General features: G+C 49.3%; 1 protein-coding gene across 5 annotated transcripts in view; it reads right to left on the bottom strand.

The window, feature by feature from the left end:
- Positions 1-20,452, bottom strand: part of EYA2 (EYA transcriptional coactivator and phosphatase 2) — a 254,867-nt gene that overhangs the window by 86,262 nt on the left and 148,153 nt on the right. For all 5 annotated transcript variants that reach the window (XM_042980248.1, XM_042980247.1, XM_042980249.1 and 2 more), the window contains 2 exons: positions 7,044-7,111; positions 5,249-5,426 (listed from right to left, as the gene is read on the bottom strand). In XM_042980248.1, coding sequence (XP_042836182.1) covers positions 5,249-5,426; positions 7,044-7,111 — 246 coding nt within the window. The remainder of the gene's footprint in view (positions 1-5,248; positions 5,427-7,043; positions 7,112-20,452) is intronic.

The following is a 20,452-nucleotide window of genomic DNA, read 5'->3' on the forward strand; positions in this document are numbered from 1 at the left end:
ACCTGACTGAACGTTGGACACTTAACCAACTGAGCCACCCAGGTGCCCCACTAAACTTACTTTTTAGTTCTAGCTTTTTAAATAAATTCTATCCAATTTTTTACTTAGGTGATCCTGTCATTTTACTTCTCCCTTTATGAAGTTTTGCTTCATATCCAATATGGAATTTTAATTTATTTTTCTTGCCTTATTGCACTGGTTAGAATCTTTAGTACAATGCTGAATAGAATTGTTAAGAGTGGACATCTTTGTCTTGTTTCTGATCTTGGGGGTAGCTCACTTTGCAGCTATCCTACTTTAGTCAGTTTGGGCTGCTATGACAAATAGGTCACAGACTGGATGGCTTAAACAGTAAAGATTTATTTCTCACATTTCTGTTGGCTGGGAAGTCCAAGATCAAGGAACTGGCCAATTTTGTTCCTAGTCAGAGCTTCTTTCTGGTTTTCTTGCCTTCTTGCCGTATCCACATATGGTGGAGAAGAGAGATGTTATCTTGTGTCTCTTTTTTTTTTTTTAAATTTCTTAAATGTTTATTTATTTTTGAGAGAAATAGAGACAGAGAGAGAGCAGGGGAGGGGCAGAAAGAGAGGGAGACACAGAATTTGAAGCAGGCTTCAGACTCTGAGCTGTCAGCTCAGAGCCCGACGCGGGGCTCAAATTCATGAACCATTGAGATCATGACCTGAGCCGAAGTTGGACGCTTAACTGACTGAGCCACCCAGGAGCCCTGGGTGTCTCTTCTTATAATAGCGCTAACCCCATACATGAGGGCTCCATCCTCATGACCTAATTACCTCCCAAAGATCCCCACCTCCAAATACCATCACCTTGGGGAATAGGACTTCAACATATGAATCTGGAGGGGGACACAAACGTTCAGTCCATAACATGTCTTTTTCTAATAAAGAAAGTTCCCTTCTACTCCTAATTTGGAATTTTATCAGAAACAGATGATAAATTTTGTCAAATACTTTCTCTGCATCTATTGAGATATCTTTTTTTTTCTTTCCAGTTAGTTAATATGGCAAATTATATTGATTTTCAAATTTTAAACCAACTGTACATCCTTGGGATAAATCCCACTTGGTCATAATGTATTATCCTTATTTCGTTTATTGTTGGACTTGATTTGCTAAATATTTTGTTTAGAAATTTTGTTATGAGGGATATTGGTCTATAGTTTCCTTTTTTTATAATGTCTTTGCCTAATTTTGGCATCAGGGTAATGCTGACCTCATAGAATAAGTTAGAAAGTATTCTTTCCTCTTCAATTTTCTTAAAAAATTGGCATATAATTGGTATTTCTTACTTAAATGTTTGGTAGATTTAATCAGTGAGGCCACCAGGACCTGGTGATTTCTTTGTGGGAAGATTTCTAATAAAAATTCAGTTTATTTAATAGATATAGGTCTATTAAAAATATAGGTCTGTTTAGGTCATCTATTTCTTCTTGAGGGGGTTTTGGAAGTTTTTGCCCTGTAAGGAATTTGTCCATTTCATCTAAGTTGTTGAATTTATTGGCATGATGTTGTTCACAAAATTGCATTACTATCCTTTTAATATCTGTAGGGTCTGTAGAGATGTCACTGCTCTCATTTTATTAGCAACTTGTGTCTTCTCTCTTTTTTCCTGTATCAGCCTATTTTCTGTTTTTGCATTTCATTAATTTCCATTCTGGTCTTTATTGTTTCCTTTCTTCTTTTTACTTTGAGGATAATCTGCTCTTCTTTTTCTAGTTTCTTAAGGTGGAAGATGAGGTGTTTCGCTTGAAGTTATTCTTCTTCTCTAACACAAGCATTTGTGCTATAAATTTCCCTTTACATACTGCTTTAAATGGCAGTCTATGAATTTTGGACATGTTGTGTTTTCATTTTCATTACATTCAAAATACTTTTAAATTTTCCTTTTCTTTTCTTTGACCCATGGTGTATTAGTCAGTGTTCTCCCAAGAAACAGAACCAACAGGATACATTTGTGTGTGTGTGTGTGTGTGTGTGTGTGTGTGTATGTGTATGAAGAGATTTATGATAGTAACTGGCTCATGCAGTTATAGAGGTCACAAAGTCCCACAATCTGTTGTTTACAAGCTGGAAAACCAAGAAAGTCAGTGGTATAATTCAGTCTGAGACTTAAGGCCTGAGAACTTGGGGTAGGGGGACTCTGGAGGGGTTGGGCCCCACTGGCGTGAGCCCTAGAGTCCAAAGGCCTGTGAGACAGGAGCTCCAATGTCTGTCCAGTTATCTTTTCAGATAATCTGCATTATACTTAAAAGTTTGAAAAGAAAAAAAGTCCTTAAGCAACCACTACCAATTTGTCTTTTCTCTTGAGTAACATCGTATGTTCAGATTTTGCCCTCTACACCAGCAAATTGCCCTGCAATCATCTGTAAATTGTCGGGACTTCATATGACTGTTAATACATGTCAGTGAAGACTGGGCTGGGGGCTGGGGGTGGAGAAGAGCATCAGGATACTGTATCCAGGCAATGCAGAGAGCGAGCATGATCTGTCGGTAATATATAAACCTCTTGAGGCTCTGGAATTTGGAGCCAACCACTCAAGGAGATCCTGGATAATTTCAAAAGTGGGGTTTTATGGGAAATTTTAAGAGAGTGCATGTGTGTGTGTGCGTGTGTGCATGTGCACACATGCACGCTTACATGCCCTTCCTTTATAACAGACACTGGGGAAAAGAGGCAAGAGACCTCAGTTATAGCTGACGATTATTTATGTCATTAGGTTTTATGTGAGCTTGTTAGACACACAGTAAAAACCATCTCAAGCACTTATTGTTGAACCTTAGACTAGAGGATAAATGAAGAACAGGGGGAAACAGTAAAGAAAAATTTCAAAGAGACACAATGAACCTTTATGTTTGCTCTTGAGGGGGAACAAAGATACCTTTCCCACATACCCCAAATTCTTGGGAAGTCAGTCTTTGGAATCCAGTTCCAAATTATACATAGGTAGTGGCGTCTACGTGAGGATTTCCTGCTTATATTTCCTCTCTGGAGCCAGTTGGCAGTGGCCACATTCTTGGCCACCAAGAAAAGTTTGCTAAATTTCATCCCCTTCGAAGAAAGCGATTTGGAACTTGTTACATAGGTACTATGCATTCATTAAATACTCTGTGATGAAATCACAATGATCAAAATCAATGCTCCAGCCTTAAACTTCCTTAAAAATTGACTTAAAAATGCCTGGCTATGTTGTTTCTATTTGTCACCAAACCAAGGATAATTAACGTGTCCCCAGGGATGGAAACTATAAGGGCTAAAAGCAACAGCGGCACCAAGAACCCCAAGAACAAAAGAAGTCTCCACTCTTGCTCTTGTTCTAAACATCAACCAATATGTATTGAATGACTGTCCACACACTGTCATGCCAGCTCAGCTTCTACAAGCCAGAAAAATCAGTGGGTTCTGAAAAACCCACCGGAAAGAAAAGCGAACAAAGTGCAATGACCTCTTCTTTACACTTGGACATTCTAATTCACTTGCTGTCATGTCATTGAATGATAATATGCCTGAACCACTGCACGAAAGAGAAGATATGTGCACAGAAGATCTATGGAAGGAATGAAGGAAATCAACAGAATGGTGAGTGAGTTGTACAGGGACGTACATCACCCAAGGGCCAGCACGTGGACTCTCCCACACGTTGCTCCTGATCTAGATGGGTTCCATAGGCAGTGGACACCTGTCACTTTGGCCCACCCCGTGTCTCTTCCGTCTTCCTCTGGGTAATGGGCTCTGGGTCTCCTTGGGAGACCACCTCTCCCTCACTCAGTCCACGTGGCCTGGGTGGGGATGACCCAACTCTAGCTCCGGCTGTGGGCACGAGACCCAAGTCTGCTGTCCCATCCAGCATTCCATCCACTGTCACGGAGACTGGTGTGAGGACAGGTATGTGACCTAAGCTGGGCCAACGGGGGCATTACCTGGGACCTCTGGTAGGAGCTGTTAGGAAGGAGGGATTCTCTCTGAAGGGTAGATAAGAAGGCAGGACTGAACTCTGGAGCAGCTGGTGACCATCTCTGCCACCACAATGGGAAGGTCTGCTTGAGGGTGAAATGAACCCAGGAAAATGCAGAGCCAGAGGAACAAAGAGACCGAGTCCCAACATTATCATCTGAACCCCTGGACCCAGCCCCGAGTCCCTGTACATCTTGATGACATACACCTAAAAATTCCTTTTTTTGCTTAAACTAGTCTGCATTGCATTCTCTATCTTTTGAAGCCAAAACATCCTGACCAGTAAAAGGGACTCCTAATAAGACTGTTATGCTATTGGAAAGGCACACGTATGAGGATTTTTTTAAAACATTCCAGAATTCTCGATGAGAGAGAACCAAGGTTTGAAGGCCGCTGCCCTCCTGTTCTCAGATGGGTTTTAGAGAACATAATCTCAGCTACGTGTGGCTACTGAGTATCCAGGGGCACTGGTCACGGAGCCCAGCAGGCCTGGGTTCAAATCCCAGCTCCACTAATTACTAGCAAGTTACTGATCACCCGGATCTTCATTGTTCTTACCTGGCAAAGAGGAGGTGACTGAAAACCTGTTTTCGTAGGGATTGTGAGTTTCCTTATCACAGTTTGTAATTGTGTATTTATGTGATTATCTGATTCCTGTCTGAAAAAATCAAGAAGTCTACGTTGCACTTTATTTTGCTTTCTAAACTAAAGAGCACCTGGAAAATCGCAGGTACTTTATGAATATTTGTTGAATCGGCATATAAATAAGTGAAATGAGAAGACCACGCAGATATGTGCTTGGCACATCATGGACGGGCAACAAATCACCAACTCCAGTGCCTCCCTGGGCCAGGCAGGTAATGAACTTGAAGGAAACTGGCCAGATGTGGAATTGTGCGTGCCCCGTCTGATGGGGCAGACATTACAGACAACAGCGAACTGTTGTCACTTAGGAATGTGGACCTAAGCAAACAGGGCCAGATCTGCTTTCAAGAGATTTTCAGATAAAATTTTAAACATGGGTGGAACGAAACACACAGGCACACACACACACACGCACGCACATCCCCGTACGTCTTGATGACATACATCTAAAAATTCCTTCTTAAAGAATTTTTTAAAAAATTCCAGTCGAGAAAATATATGTGAGGGCTGGATTTAGCTTTTGGGTGAGTTCCTTACAGCTCATTACAGCTGGGACCTATGTCCAGTCCGCCCTTCATATGAAAGCTCAGATCACAGCCACCAACGACCCTGAGACAGCGACGGCACTTACCGCCAAGCAACTCGGAACTCTGGCTGGGGGCGCTGTGCGGTGCCTCCTGGAGGACGTAGGCAGACGTGGAGAGTGGGGAAGGGCCGATGCTGCTGGCCGGGACATAAGGAGGGCTGTAGGACGAGCTGTAATACTGGGAATACTGGCCCTGAGGGAAGCCAGGGTAGGAAGGATAGTCCTAGAAAGGGAAACACATGAGGCTGAGTGAGGCCAGTGGTGAGGGGCCTCGCGCGCGCGCGTGTGTGTGTTTGTGTGTCTATTGTGTCTGTCCCCGTCTCTCCCACTAGAGTAAAAGCTCTGTGAGGACAGGGACTTTCCCCAGATGCAGACCCCAAGACAAGGCCGCAAGTGCAATTTTTTTGGGAAAATGGTTGGGGGTTCCCCGGCACTTCCCTCCTGCCCTAGTCACTGGTTCTTGGGGACACCCTCCACCCTAAGGCTGCCACGGCTGCCACGTGGAGGTCAGCAGGTGCATCCTAAGGGATGTGGGTGCGGCTCTGTCAGTGTCTGCCTTGATCACCGCTGTATCCCTCGCACACGGCACAGTGCTGGACATATAGGGGGACTCAGTAAATACGAGACAAATCAACGAACCAATGGATGAGGGACAAAGACCCTACACACATACCCAGGAGACCAGGTGACATGTTCATGAGGGGTACAAATACAGCAGCACTTATACAGCATCAGGGATCCAGAATCTTCTATGAGGAAGTCGGGGACATCAAATAAAAGAATGCCAATCCCCTTTTTATCAAGCTTTGCTTAAACCAACCGGACATTCCAGCTCTCCCACGGTAGTCATTGTTCCAAATGTTCTGCCCCACCATCACCATAAACCGAGCCTTCTCAACCCTGCAGGGACTCACGGGTAGTTTGGCTTCTTGGGCCGCACCTCAGCCCTACGGAATCAGAATTTCTGGGGGGTGGCATTTAGAGAATCTCTGTTTTTGACAAGCTCCTATTGGTGAAGAACCACACCTTTTTAAAAAGGGCTTTTACTCACAAGTGTTTTATCCATGTAGGTAGTACCCCGGAAATAATATAAGAGATGTGTGAAACAAATTTTCAAATCTTCCAAGGTTTACACCATTTAGATTCTTTAGCTCACTGGAGAAGAAACAGTGCGTTCCTCGTATTTAAATACGTTAAATATTCCGTAGCCCACCTACTCCGTGGTAGTTCTGTTTTAATGCTGGCCTGAAAACATGCTTGCCTTTGGTTCTGAAATAATTTTACATTTATAGAAGAGGTGTACAAACGGGACACAGACTTCCCATACACCCTTAGCCGGTTAACTCTTAATTTACTCTCTAAGTGAAGCCAGGACAATCAAACTATTAGCCGGCGTTCACCTTTACAGGGTTGGCCTGGTGTGGTTTAACGAGCATTTATAAAGCCCCCACTGTGTGCCGGGCACTCGGCGCCGGAACGCAGAACCAAAGGTTCTCGTGCTCGAGGAGGTCACGTTTGGCAGGAGAGCACATGCGTTTGCATTCACAGGTTCGAGATTCAACAGTCAACGGGCGTCTCGGGCTCAGGTCAAGAGGGAGTCTATAATATCGCCTATGTCATCTTGGAAATCTGCTGATAATTCCAATTTCTCTGTCTCTACCCCGTTACCTTTCCGATGGCCTTTGGCACAGCCTGACTCCTGTGGTCTTCAAACCCAGGGAGTAAGAGACTGCATTTCTGGCAGGGGTGGTGGGCAGGAGTGGGCTCTTGGGATGCCCTGAGTTAAGGGGGCGATTTAAGGAAAGAACAGGGAAAACGAGTGGTGGCGAGCGACATCTACCTGGTGCACACTTCCGAATCCAGCCGCGTTGGTCAGCCCGTTTGCTCCTTGATAGATCCCCGCTGTGCCTGCAGGTTGAAGGAATGGGTACAGGTGAGGTTTCTTGCAGTCAGAGAGGGACGGGGAGGAGAAAGATTTGGCAGACGGGTGGTTTGAGGGCGGACAGGCTGGGACGGAGCCATGACCTTGGCAGTATACCAAATCTCTCTGCCGCTCTGTTCTGGCGACTGACGAGTACAGTAACTCCTTCATCCAAGGACTGCGGTGAGCAGTGAGTAAGATAGCACATAGACTACAGATTCTTGTCCTTCACAACTGCGATTAAAGAGACTTAGAAAATTGCGGTAAACGTACATAACCTAAAACTTACCACTTCAACGATTGCCAAGCCTATGGTTCACTGGCATGAAGCACATTCACAGGGTTGTGCGACCTGCCCCACCATCCGTCCCCAGAACGTTTCTCATCTCTCGAAGCCAGGACTGCATATGCATTAAACGGTGACTCCCCGTTCCTCCCCTCCCCTCAGCTCCTGGCGCCCATCCCTCTGCCTTCTCCACGAATGTCACTGCTCTGGAAACCTCACGTAGACAGAAACACCTAGGATTTGTACTTTTGTAAACAGCTTGGTTCACGTAACGTAACGTCTTCAAGGTTCGTCCGTGCTGTGGCAGGTGTCAGAAGTTCCTTCCTTTTTGAGGCCGGATAACATCCCATCGCACAGATACACCCCATGTTCTTTTTCCATGTATCTGTCGGTGGACACGCGGATTGCTTCCGCCTTTTGGCTGTTGTCAATAATGCTGCTAAGGACACAGGCGTACAGATGCCTCTTTCGGACCCTGCTTTCAGTTCTTTCGGTTACACGCCCAGGCCCCTCCCCCACTCACGCTCTGTCTCTCTCTCTCTCTCAAAAATAAATAAACATTCTGGGGCACCTGGGTGGCTTAGTCAGTTTAGGGTCTGACTTCCGCTCAGGTCACGATCTCACGGTTCGTGAGTTCGAGCCCCCCATCAGGGAGATGCTTGAGGCTCTCTCTCTAGCCCTCTCTCTCTGCTCCCCCTCCACTCATGCTTGCTCTCTCTCTCTCGAAATAAATAAACCATAAAAGATTTTAAAAATAAATAAATAAACATTAAAAAGAAGTGGAATTACTGGGTCATATGGCGATCTGACTGCTTATTTTTTGAGGAACCTATTGCTGTTTTCCATAGCAGTCTGCCAGTTTACATTCCCACCAACAGTGCCCAGGGTTCCAAATTCTCCACATCCTTCTCGACACCTCTTTTTTGTTTCTTTTTTGATAGCAGCCATTGTAACGGGTGCAAGGTGGTAAATAAATACACTGAATGGTGGTAAATTGAATAAATAAATGAAATGACTGTGGCTCTCGGAGCAACACTTGCCCCATCTGTAAAATGGGACTAAAGATGATATGACTAGAAAGTGCTATTAAGTGAGTGAGTGAGTGGGCTGTCATTTAAGACTGGGCGGTCAGGCAAGCCCTCTGTGAGGTGACACTGGAGCTGAGACGTAGAATGACAGGGAGCCAGCAATGGAAACAGCCAGGGGGAGGGGTGCCCACAAACACCGAGCACACACGTCCTAACGGAGGGATGTGCTTGGCAGGTTAGAGACAGAGAAAAAAAAGGCCACTGAGGCAGGAGCCCAGGGAGGGAAGGGGGTGGTTACAGGAATATCAGTGGACGCCTGTGTGTCAGGTGACGTTCTGACACAAAGTGAGGCATTCTGGACAAAGTGAGGCATAGAAAAGTTAAGGGATGTGCACAAGGCAGCACAGAGAGTGGGTGACAGCTGCTGGGGCTGCAATCGGGCAGTCTGACCCGAGTTTTCTTTTCTTTCTTTTTTTAAAAAAATTTTTAAATGCATATTTATTTTTAAGAGGAAGAGACAGAGCACAAGCGGTGTGTGTGTGTGGGGGGGGGGGGGGTAGACAGAGAGGGAGACACAGAGTCGGAAGAAGGCTCCAGGCTCCGAGCCGTCAGCACAGAGCCTGACGTGGGGCTCGAACCCATGAAATGCGGGATCATGACCTGAGCCGAAGTTGGATGACTGACTGCCTGAGCCACCCAGGTGCTCCCTGACCCGAGTTTTCAACATCACTCTGTGCTGCTGCTTCGTTTGCAAACTGTTTTGTTGGGGATACAACTTATATACCCTAAAATTCCTCCACGGGGTCAGTTGGATGATTCATTTTTAGTTTAGAGAGAGAGTGGGAGCATGAGCTGGGGAGAGGAGGGAGAGAGAAAGAGACAGAGATAGAAAAGAGACAGATAGATAGGGAGAGAGAAAAAAGAGAGAGAGAGACTGAGCATCCCAAGCGGGCTCCATGCCTAGTGTAGAGCCTGACTTGGGGCTTGATCCCACGACCCCAGGATCATAACCTGAGCCAAAATCAGGAGTCAGATGCTCAACCAACTCAGCCACCCAGGTGCCCCTGTTTCTTTTTTCTTTTTTTCAGTTGGATGATTTTTAAAGTAAATTGGTATAGGATGAAGGAAAACTAAGAAAGCCTGTCACAGCAGATACACTCTGAAAAGATGGGTACGAGCAGTTCTTGAAACAGACAGGAAATTTAAAAAAAAAGGAACTAAAAAAAAAAAAGGAATCTTGGAACATCAGGAAGAAAGAAAAGAAGAAAAAAGCAAAACTATGGGTAAATAAATTCTCCTCTCTGTATGGTTATGCCACCAATTCCACATGCAGTGGGGTTTCTAACAGTTTGCTATCACGTTTTAGGAATTGTTTTTTCAAATGTGTTTTATAATTATACCAAATACTGAAATGGCTCCAAAGTGAAATCTACAAAATAAACTATACCCATATGCAGGGGTGAGAAGGACATGCACTGGGGGGCGGCAAGCGCTCTGGAACGCCTGCTGGGGAGCGGCGGGGCCAGGGAAGGCTTCCTGGAGGAAGTGGCACCTACACTAATCTCTGCAGGAAGAGCTGGAGCAGCCAGGTGAAGAGAGCGAGGACAGGAACACGGCCACAGCTGGGCCTCCTCTCCCAGTCTCTGCGACGTGGGGGGCCCGTCCCAGGGCCAGAAACCGCAGAACCTGTCCACCACAGTGTGGCACGCTGGCATCCCATTCTGTCCTCCGTGGCCTGTCCGGGCGTGGCCGGCAGAAGGTCGAGGCCGGCCTCTTCCGTTCGAAGCCATTTTTGGGTTATGGTTACCATGGTGACCCTACCTGCTGAACTGAGCAACGCACCTGCCCTAGGAAGTCGCCTGGCTGCCACAGCGTTTTCTCTTCTGATTTCCCTTTTCTTCCGTGGCAACCTAATGACGACTGAGGGCGGGTCTGGAAACAAACAGGCCACCCTCTCCTCCATCTTGTCCGTCGGTATCCTTTCTCCCAAACGGCCTCGTGTTTGTTTTCATTTTGTGACCCAGGGGCATCTGGAGCACGGACGCCCGGACAACGCGTGGTGTGCCGAGGGCACCCCCAGAGCCCCTGCAGGGAGAAGTCCATCCCATGCCTGATGGGACCCGGGAGGACGGGCCACGCGGCCCCTGAAATCTCGTGCCACAATATGTGGTCTCTGCGGGGGTTTTCCAAACGGACCCACTTCGAGCTGGGATGTCAAAACACCGGCTTCATGCCTCCATCTGGTTGGCGGGGTGCCCATGGGAGGGCTGGGGAAGGCGAGGAAAACATCCTGTCTTAAGGTGATGGTGGCGGGTCCCGCGGGGGGTCCCCCAATATCCATTCACCCCTTCTGTCTCCGCTTTGAAGCCGGGCACACAGCCGATTAGAATAAAACACTGCCTTTCCCAGCTTCCCTTGTGGATGGCGTGGCCATGTGACGCGTTCTAGACAAGGGGAGGGGAGCAAGTTTATGTGTGCGACCTCCTGATTGTGCCCTTCAAGGGCAGGGGTGGGGCCTCCCCTTCCCTGCAAAGGAGGGTCTTTCTGGATCGCATGGCTGAGCATCAAGACGTAAGGAGCCTGGACCCCTGCCACATTTGCAGACCACAACGACCGCATCAGCAGAACAATTTCAAGAGGAGACTCACCCGTTTAGTCAACAACACACGTCCTAGTGACCGACCAAGCATCCCTGTGTCAGGCGCCGTTGTGGATATGGCGGGAAGTAAGAGGCTGATGCTTACTTACATTCAGGGAGGAGACAGAACACGATCAAGTGGATAGATACCCAAAGAGGTACGATAACTCCAGATCAAAACGCAGTGATGTGTTAGCACAGCGCGACCGAAATGTGGACTGCGGACTGGACCCTGTCCGCAAACACTTCCCGATGAGATGACTACAGACCCCGGGAGATGGCATGTAGGAACTTCTAACGTCTTGCTCAGTCTGATACTAAAAAAATCCACTCTTAAAACAATTTGATTGTTTCTGAACCGGTTTTTTTTTTTTCTTCTTTTTTCATGACTGGCCCATCCTTTTTGAAATGCTTCCTTCTACTTACCTCTTCTATTAAATTTTAATATTGTAGATACACCGCGTATCTATTTAGGGTATTGGTGTAGATTTGTGCTTAACACAAAAAAAGTAAGACGTTTTCGCCCCTGCTCTGAGAAGCAGTGTTTGTTCCTTTTGGGGGATACGGCCCCCACTCAGAATGCAAGGTCTAGAGGTTTATTTATTTATTTATTTATTAAAAAAAATTTTTTTTAACGTTTATTTATTTTTGAGACAGAGAGAGACAGAGCATGAACGGGGGAGGGTCAGAGAGAGGGAGACACAGAATCTGAAACAGGCTCCAGGCTCTGAGCGGTCAGCACAGAGCCCGATGCGGGGCTCGAACTCACGGACCGCGAGATCATGACCTGAGCCAAAGTCTGCGGCTTAACTGACTGAGCCACCCAGGCGCCCCTAGAGGTTTATTTTTATTGTGTCTTACACTGAGCTCAGGAAAAGCCCCTGGTCCTTCCCCACAGTGAACACGTGAAGTCCTGGGCGAACGGCACCCAGGGTGGGCCTCCATGCCAAGTAAAGACGTCCCCAGCACTGCACGTTGTCCTGTATAGTGACTTCTTCAATGGTGCTGTCGACCCTCTAACATAGTGTCACTTAGTTTACAGAAACTCGGTGTTGGGAAAGTTCCGATGCTCACTGAGCCGCATCTGAGCTGGAAACTGCTCTTGAAGCACCTACTTGGTTGGCCATAAAAAGACAAAAAAACCACCCCAAACCGTACAAAATGGAAAACAACGGGTATCGGTGAGGATGTGGAGAAACCCGGAAGCCTTATGTGCTGCGGGTAGGAGCGTAAGATCTACAGGGGCTGTGGAAGGCGGTCCACGTAGAATTACCGTATGACCCAGCAACTCCCCTCCCGGGTACGTACCCCAAAGAGTGGAAACCCGACGTTCAAAAATACCCTGGACACAAACGTTCCTAGAAGCGCTACTCACAGAGCCAAAAGGCAGAGCACGTCAAACGTCCGGGGGCTGATGAATGGATGAACACAATGTGGCACATCCATACAATGGAATATCAGCTGTAAGAAAGGAAGGAAGTCCTGATGCGCGGTACCACGTGGATGAATGTCGGGAACATCGTAAGTGAAAAAGCTGGACACCCAAGGCCACGTACTGTCGGATTTCCACTTAACATGAAACGTCCAGAATAGGCCGATACATGGACACGGCAGTATGCCAGCGGCTGCTGGGGGCGAGGGGCAGGGAAGAATGGGGAGTGACAGCTTCATGGGTAACGGGGTTTCCTTCTGGGGGAATGAGAATATCTTGGACTCAGACCGAGGCGGCGGTCACGCAACACTGCGAATGCACTAAATGCCACTGAACCACATGCCTTAAAATGGTTAGTGTTTTGTGAATTTCATCCCCATTAAAAATAAATCAAAGCTGCTGTTCCCACCGCCTCCCGGCACCGTCCCTCAGCCAGCCTCCCAGGCAGCAGCAAAGGAAGGGGACCGGGAGGCCCAGAAAGTTCAGGACCCTTCCGTCTGCACAGTCCATGCCTTGAGCCCCGAGAGCAGAGATGATAATCTGCGTCTCCGGGATTCCTCGCACCCGCCTCTTCGGCAACAACCTCACGTTCCCTTCCCATCCTCTTCTTTCCCTCTGGCTTCATCTAACCAGGCTGCAAGGTTCCCTGCAGAAGGCTCTTCTGAACGCGGGGAGGACCAGCTGGGCCCGGCTGCCCCAGCCAACGCGTGCCACTTTCTGAACTCACGAAGCAGCACTCAGGCGCGGGGGCCGCTTACAATGTGGGGGGCATCTGGGATCTTACAAATGCTGTCACTGCGAGAAGATCCATCCTCCTTTATTACTGCTGTCCAGAGGGCCGGGGCCCCCAGGGGGATGCACTCCATGCAAACCGGGAAGCGACCGTGCTCACCGCACCCAAACCGCCCCACGACGGGAGGTCAACTGCGTAAAGGTGGCGGTGCCTGTCCTGATTCTGGAGAATTCCCCGAGAACTCAGCACCAAACGTGCCAGCAGGTTTTACACGGCAGATTAGACAACCGGGAACCCTATCGACACAGAGATGTTTAATGGAGAGATCCCAAGGAGAACGCTGAGAGGCGTGCGCTTTCTGGACATTTCTCCCCGGCGTCCCTGCGGAGAAAGCCCTCCCACGGTGTTGCAAGGTGGACGATCTGGTTTCACTCTTCCTTCCTCCACTGGCTACTCCTCACCACATAACCACAAGTGAGAGGTGGAAAGCCAGGCTGGGATGAGGGGAGGAGGGGAGGCAGGTCAGGGCACCTGGGACTTCTCCCAGTCACATCAGGGTCCAGGGTGCTGAGCCGGGATGCAGAGGTACGTGGAAGAAATAGCAGAAATGAGTCATCCCAGCTCTTGTGTCCTGAAGTTTAAGCCCTGGCATCTGGGAGGATTTGAGGCGCAGACCAATGCTTCTCGAACTGTCGGCGAAGGGCCAGTTTAACAAAGATACGGTTGCACAGCCAGCATGCAGCTCATGCCTCATGCATGGGAGTTGGGACACCACAAGTCCCAAACGGGTCTGCACCCGGTGCTGGGACGAGCCTGGGAGTGCGTGCTGGGTTGTGCCTGGCGCAGGATTTAGTACTTAACTGCTGGGAAAGTCTCCCTCGCTTACTCTCAGTTCTGTACTTAGGTTATCACAGGCCAGTGAGTTTGTGGACTGGCCCCAGTTGGCCAACTAAGAATTAGATCGAGGTAGGCAAAACGGCTTAAGAAAGACAAGGGAAGAAGGATTCTTGTGGGTGGATGGGGGATTTTCCTGGCTGGAGAAACGGGGCAGGCCAAGAGGGAAGGCAAGGGGGTGGGTAGAGAAAGAAAAAGAGAATGAATAGGGGGTCCTGGGGCAGAGGGATCCTCTGTCCCCGCACACAGCTGCTGAGAAAGCAGCGAGCCCTTCCTCCATGGGAGTCTGAGACAGGCAGCCCTCAAAACCTTCTGGGCCCAACAGGAGAGGGAGGTGAGGGTAGGAGCTGGTGCAGCCACCATGTAAATGGCAACTGACGCATGGCGACAGTGTTGAGAAACACTAGGGGGTGGTGGGGATCGTGGCAAACTGGAATGCACAGTTTTACCTAAGGGGGGGCAGCAGTTTGTGGCAGGTGCTGTCTGGCTCCCCACAAGGATTCCCAGTTCCTTTCTCCTTGCCAGTTTCTTTCCTCGCTTTCCCAGTTTCCCCTGCAGTTCCGGGAGGGCTGTGTAATCAGGTTCTGGCCACGGGGCTTCTGGGAAAGACCTTTCTTTTGTTCCCCTGCCAGTTCTACCCCTGGATGACGTAAGGATGTAATGCCTGGAGTTATAGCAGCCATTTTGGGACATGAGGCTCCAAACGTAAAAGCAAAAGGCTGCCATGCTGAGGCTGAAGGAGTAGAAGGATGAAAAGAACCTGGTCCCTGAAGATACAAATGAGCTGCCCATCCAACTTTGGGGTCAGACTTCTTGCTAAATACACAACAAATGTCACTATGGTTTAGGCCAACATTAGTTGCTGCCACCTAGAAATGAGTCCAATGTCGTCAGGGCTTCTGATTTTTCAAAAGAAGTAAACAAATCTGGATTTACGTGTGAAATTGCCCAATTTTTACATGTAGGCAACAAATACAAATTAGTGGGGACAAAGGAAAAAGAAAACAAGCAAAAACATTTTGCAGGGGGTGGCCTGTGGGTTTCCAGTTTGTGACGTCTGGTCTAGGAAAATAGAACGACGTAAGATCCCTGTGCCCACAATGTGGCAAAGACACGGCAACGAAGGGCCCCAGACTAGAAGGAGCCTCACGGGCCAAGAGAAAGGACACGTTGGCAGCAGCCTGGGTCTCAGCGACGGAGGAGGATGAGGCCCTGACACCACAACACACTGGCGGGGGGTAATCTAACCACAACCATGGTCGAAATTCTGGAGAATTTGGGGAAAGCCCTGAACGACTACCATAAAACTTTCCCACGAGCCCAGGGGAGCCGTAGCTCAAAACAGAACTCATGCTGAAAGGCCGAAAATAAAGTCAGATCCACTTTTCACTGAGCTTCCAGACCGAGATGTGTATCTTCTACGCGAGAGACGGGGATTCTCTACGTCCCTGGAACTCTGCCTCCGCCGGTGTCGGGGAGCCTGCGTGGACAGTCGCTGACATCAGTCCATCCCCTTTTGTCCTCCTGCAAAATGCTGGGTGCTGACTGTTGAGTTAATTCAAGTTCATGGCACGTCCTCCTCACCTGTGCGCCCAAGACCTCCTGTTTTTAAAGAATTTGTTTCCTTTCGTTCCCAGTAACTCTTGCGTGTCTGATGCATCTCCTACTGTTTCTACGTGTGCCTGCAAAAGTGTGTAATTTTTGTAAATTCTGTGTGTTACATCCCCTATGGTTTCTCAGTTTTTTCACTCATCGGTCAGTTCTTCAGACCTGTCTATGTTGCTGTGGGTATGTCCTGTTTGTCCCACTCCCTACGGGTTCTCTGATGTTTTTTGCCCAGGGTTAAGTTCTCGGGCTCCATCCACAATGCTGTAGGCACCCCCCCCCCGCCACCCCCACTCACCTGTTGCCCTGGCAACCACTCAGCCCTCCCTCGTGTGCCTTCTCCGTATCCCCTGCCCCTCCTCCTCCAGGAGGGCACCCTGCCCACCACAGCCCGGCTGCCATGAACACCCTGGGACCGTCCCCGAGTGGGTCTGGGAGTGAGTCTCCATGGGAGGTAGCCTCAGAGGTGGGACTGCCGGGTCCCGAGGTCGTAAGACCTAATCTCCCTAAGGGCTGGGCGAGAGCTCTTGACTGCAGGAGCGTGTTCCCACCGGCAGTGCCCAGGGGCCCCCATCCCTGCACTCCCACCACCGGCTGGAATAACTCCACTTGTAAGTGTTGCTGTCCTAACAGCACTGACATGCGATCGGACTTGTCTTGAATCCACGCTTCTCTGATCACCGGTGACTCTGCCCATCCCCCTTGCGCTCGCTGCCTTCTGGATTTCCTCTGCCCTCCAAGGAGATGGTGGCCGTCGCCAGGAACACCTCTCCTCTTTTGCTGGGGCTCAGCTCAGCTCGGAAACCTCTTGGTTACTGGCGTCAGCACTCGGACAAATAATAATGAAGTAATAAGAATGGCCTCCATTTACTGAGCCCGTCCTTCCTTCCCAGGGCCGGTCACTGTACAAGCAGTATCTTGCTTAATCTCCAGCACAACCCTAGGAAGTCCCTCCGAGTAGGAAGTGGCACACAGCAGGGTTCAAGCCCAGGTCAGCCTGACCCCGAAGCCCCGGCTCCCAGCCAGCGCACGGCCCTGCCTCCCAAGCAGCTGTGGGAAACAGCACAGGTCACCGCCTGCCTCGGTTCTCCAGCCACGCCGACTTCCCTGTCGCCGCAGGTCTGGCCTGCCATCCCCAGCAGTGCCAAGAAAGCCTCGTGGATAATCCCAATGAGAAGCATCCCCTCGTCAGTGTTACATGCTTGGGGATCCATCTTGCCAGTCCTTTCCCCACAGCAAAGGGACCTACTGTTTCGGGTCCACAGTCAACTCAAAAACAAGTCCTTACCCCTCTTGATTAAGTCTTACCGATGCCAGTGTTAAAATAAAATTGCTGAAAATATACCAGGACGGCAAGTGGAAACATCTGGATGTGTCACGGGGCCGGGGGCGGGGCGGGGGCTGAGATAAAAAGCAGCCTGTGGGTAAGGCGTAAAATGGAAAAGCCACAGACAGAAGTAAGCCTCTTATGAAGCCCCACCCACCCAAGTACCCCAACCATGGCCCAGGTTCCAGAAAGGGGCAAATCCCAGATCTCCACTGGTTGATGCCTCTGTTTCTTTTCCTTGCCCAGAAAACAACAGGATGAAGGATGTCTTTGTGAAGGCAAAGACCTGGCTTGACCCGGCAAGCCCTGGCCCTGCCCTTTACCTACCGTGTTCCCTCATTGAGTACATATTTGCTGACTGCCTAGGATGTGCTAAGATTTCTCTTTTGAGAAAGAGCTAGGTAGGACCTGTCTTCTTGGAGCTTAGAGCCTGGAAGGGGCAGAAGATGACCATGAATCCACACGTAATTGATTATTAACCACAGTGACTGTGGACAAGTAGTTGAGAGTTCTAAGCCTCAGTCTCCCCATCTGTAAAATCGAACTAAGTGTAGTTTATCTGGTTAACTAGGAGGGTTCTGTAAGACACGGTGTATAAAAAGAGCGGAGCCCACAACAGAGTAAATGTTCAACAAATGATAGCTTGGATTATTATTCTCTGCATGTTAATAATCACTAGTGAGGATGTCAATGATGTTAGTGTTTCATTGATGCACCATTTTTTTTTCTATATTCTTGGGAATAAAAACATCCGGGGAAGGTTAAAAAAAAAAAAACCAAAACAAATTACAACAATTTGGATAGGGCCAAGCAGAAGATCCCAGATGAAAACAAAGGATCTGGGGGGGATCTGGATTGGTCTGTCAGTTCTAAAACCAACAGGGATACTCAGTCCATACGCCAGGAAGGGAGGTGTCCATATCTGTTTCGCTGGCAGTGAGTCATGTGGTCTATTTTGCCATCTTAAAAAACCCAAATATGCACCCGGATCCTGTCCTCTTGCATCCTGGCTCCATGTGGAGTCCAGCCCACATCTGTGTTTAATCAAATCAGTTGCTAAATGTCACAATGGCCTCATTCACAGGTAGCGTAAAGCATATTTAACCGGCAATAAAACAATCTGCATTCCCGAGAATGCCATTTCAGATAGGTTGCCCTGTCACGGCATCTCTGCCACACGAGTAGGAATAATGTCGGGGCAGAGACGGGGGAGAAGGGGGCCAAGAAGGGCGACAATGCCGCAGAGGAGAAAGCCACCACATGTGGATCCACGTGTGCCGGGGTGGAGAGACATCCAATGCGCGGTGCCAGCTGGGGAAAAAGGCAAGGGGCAATCGTGAGCGCACTCCAGAACTAAATGTGGATATTTGTTCGTGGGAATTATGCGGGGGATTGATAGCACGGGAGGGCTTCTTAGAGGAGGTTGGTGATCGAGCGGAAGCTCAATGGAAGGGAAGGAGCCAGCCATGTGAAGATCTGGGGAAAGGGCATTTCAGGCCGGGGGAAAGAGCAAAGGGCAAAGGCCCTGCGGTGTGAGTAATACGAAAACGGCCGTTGTGTGTGAAATGGAGACAATGGGTGTGCAGTAGGCAGGATGAGCTCAGGGAGGTCTTCTGGGGCTGAATCACGGCAGGGTTTACTTGGGGGGAGGCCACGGCGAGGTACTGGCATGTATTTCTGACTGCAGGGGGAAGCCTCACATGGAGAGTTTCCAGCAGACGAGTGACATGATCTGTGACAACACGGGGAAGGACCGACCGTGTGACTCCACTCAGCGCGGCGGAAAGAGACCAGAGAGGGTCACGTGGATCCCAAGACCACGTGTGCTGTCGTTCCTGCCGAGGATCTCCTCTGGAGGGATTCTTGGGAACGGGAAGCCATAAAGATCAGAGCTTCTGAGACAAGTCACGCACGACGGAGAGAGATGTTCACGGATCGAGTGCCCAGGGAAGGCACTGAGGTCAGACGCGCCCTGGTGGAAATTCGGCAGGGGTGCGGTATGACGCAGCCTGGACCCGTCAGGGCATCACAGTCCCCTGACCACAGCGATTGCTTTAGGGATGTGCACCTCAACTCAGCAGACCCAGATGAGAGGAAAGTGCCAGATGTATAGTCAAGAGGTTGCACACGGTCTTGTCACTTGGCCACCATGAGAGCACTGGGTATTCACATGACTGCCCTCCTCCCCAAAGAGATAACAGACCCGTTTTTCACTAACCAGATATGCAAAAAAAAAAAAAAAAAAAAAAAAAAAAAAAGTCTGTTAAAAGGACAGACAGATGACTGAATCATCATCCTTGGTGCCCCTCCCCCTCTTCATCCATCTAAATACCACCCCCCATTTCTGTGACTAGGGCCCCTTAAAACCCTATGAGTCTCCCCATTTCTCCAATTCCACCATGTCCGTGCCTGGGGACCGCCTAGCTTGCTCGCTAATTCCCCTTCATCTGCCCCCACCCCAGCTCAATCCGCTACCCTCATAGCCCCCCTGCCCCGCCCCCCGCCCGGAGCTCTTTTCCAGATCAGTCACAGCCTTCTTGGCTTCCCTGTGCATTTATAACCCTTCACGGGGTCCACGGGCCCGATGTGACCTGCCTCTTCTCTGACCTCGCCGAGCCCCACCTTTCGGCCCTGTGATGGGTTGATGTGTGTCCCCCTCCAAAGACATACTCAAGCCCTAGCCCCAGTACCTATGAATGCGACTTATTTGGAAATAGGGGTTTTTGCAGATGTAGTCAAGTCAAGATGAGGTCATACTGGACCCAATGACTGGTATCCTCACAAAAAGAGAAGAATTTGGACACAGGCGCAGAGGGAAGACGCCATGTAAAGATGGAGGCAGCGACGTGACTCCAGGCCAAGGAATGACAAGGGTTGCTGGCAACCACCAGGAGCTGGGACAGAGGTAAGCAACAGATTCTCCCTCTGAGCCTCCAGAAGGAACCACCCCCGCTGACAGCTTGATTTTGGATTTCTGACTTCCAGAACTGGAGGAGAATACAGCCTTGTCATTTTCAACCACCCCCTTTGGGGTACTTCTGTTACAGAAGCCCTAGCAAATCCACACCCCACCCCACCTCTGCCTGGAACATTTAGGAACTTCCTGTTCCACATATGGAACACTTTAGGACCTCTGCGTTCACTCGTCCCTCGGCCTGGAGTATGTGCGCACAGCCCAGCGTTTCTCCAACGTTAACGTGCAGAGGAACTACCCGCGGGTCCTGTTACAAAGTGGATTGTGCAGCCTCCAGGTGAGACCCGAATTTCTCTCCCAGGTGACGCTCTTGCTGCCGGACCCGGGACCACAGCGGGCAGCTCTGGCCCCTCCCACGGCTGGCCGCCCCTCCTCAGCCAGGTCTCTGCTCGGCTGTGACATTTCCCGGCC

The sequence above is a fragment of the Panthera tigris genome, chromosome A3 (assembly GCF_018350195.1).
Source record: "Panthera tigris isolate Pti1 chromosome A3, P.tigris_Pti1_mat1.1, whole genome shotgun sequence".
In the NCBI taxonomy this organism is placed as follows: domain Eukaryota; kingdom Metazoa; phylum Chordata; class Mammalia; order Carnivora; family Felidae; genus Panthera; species Panthera tigris.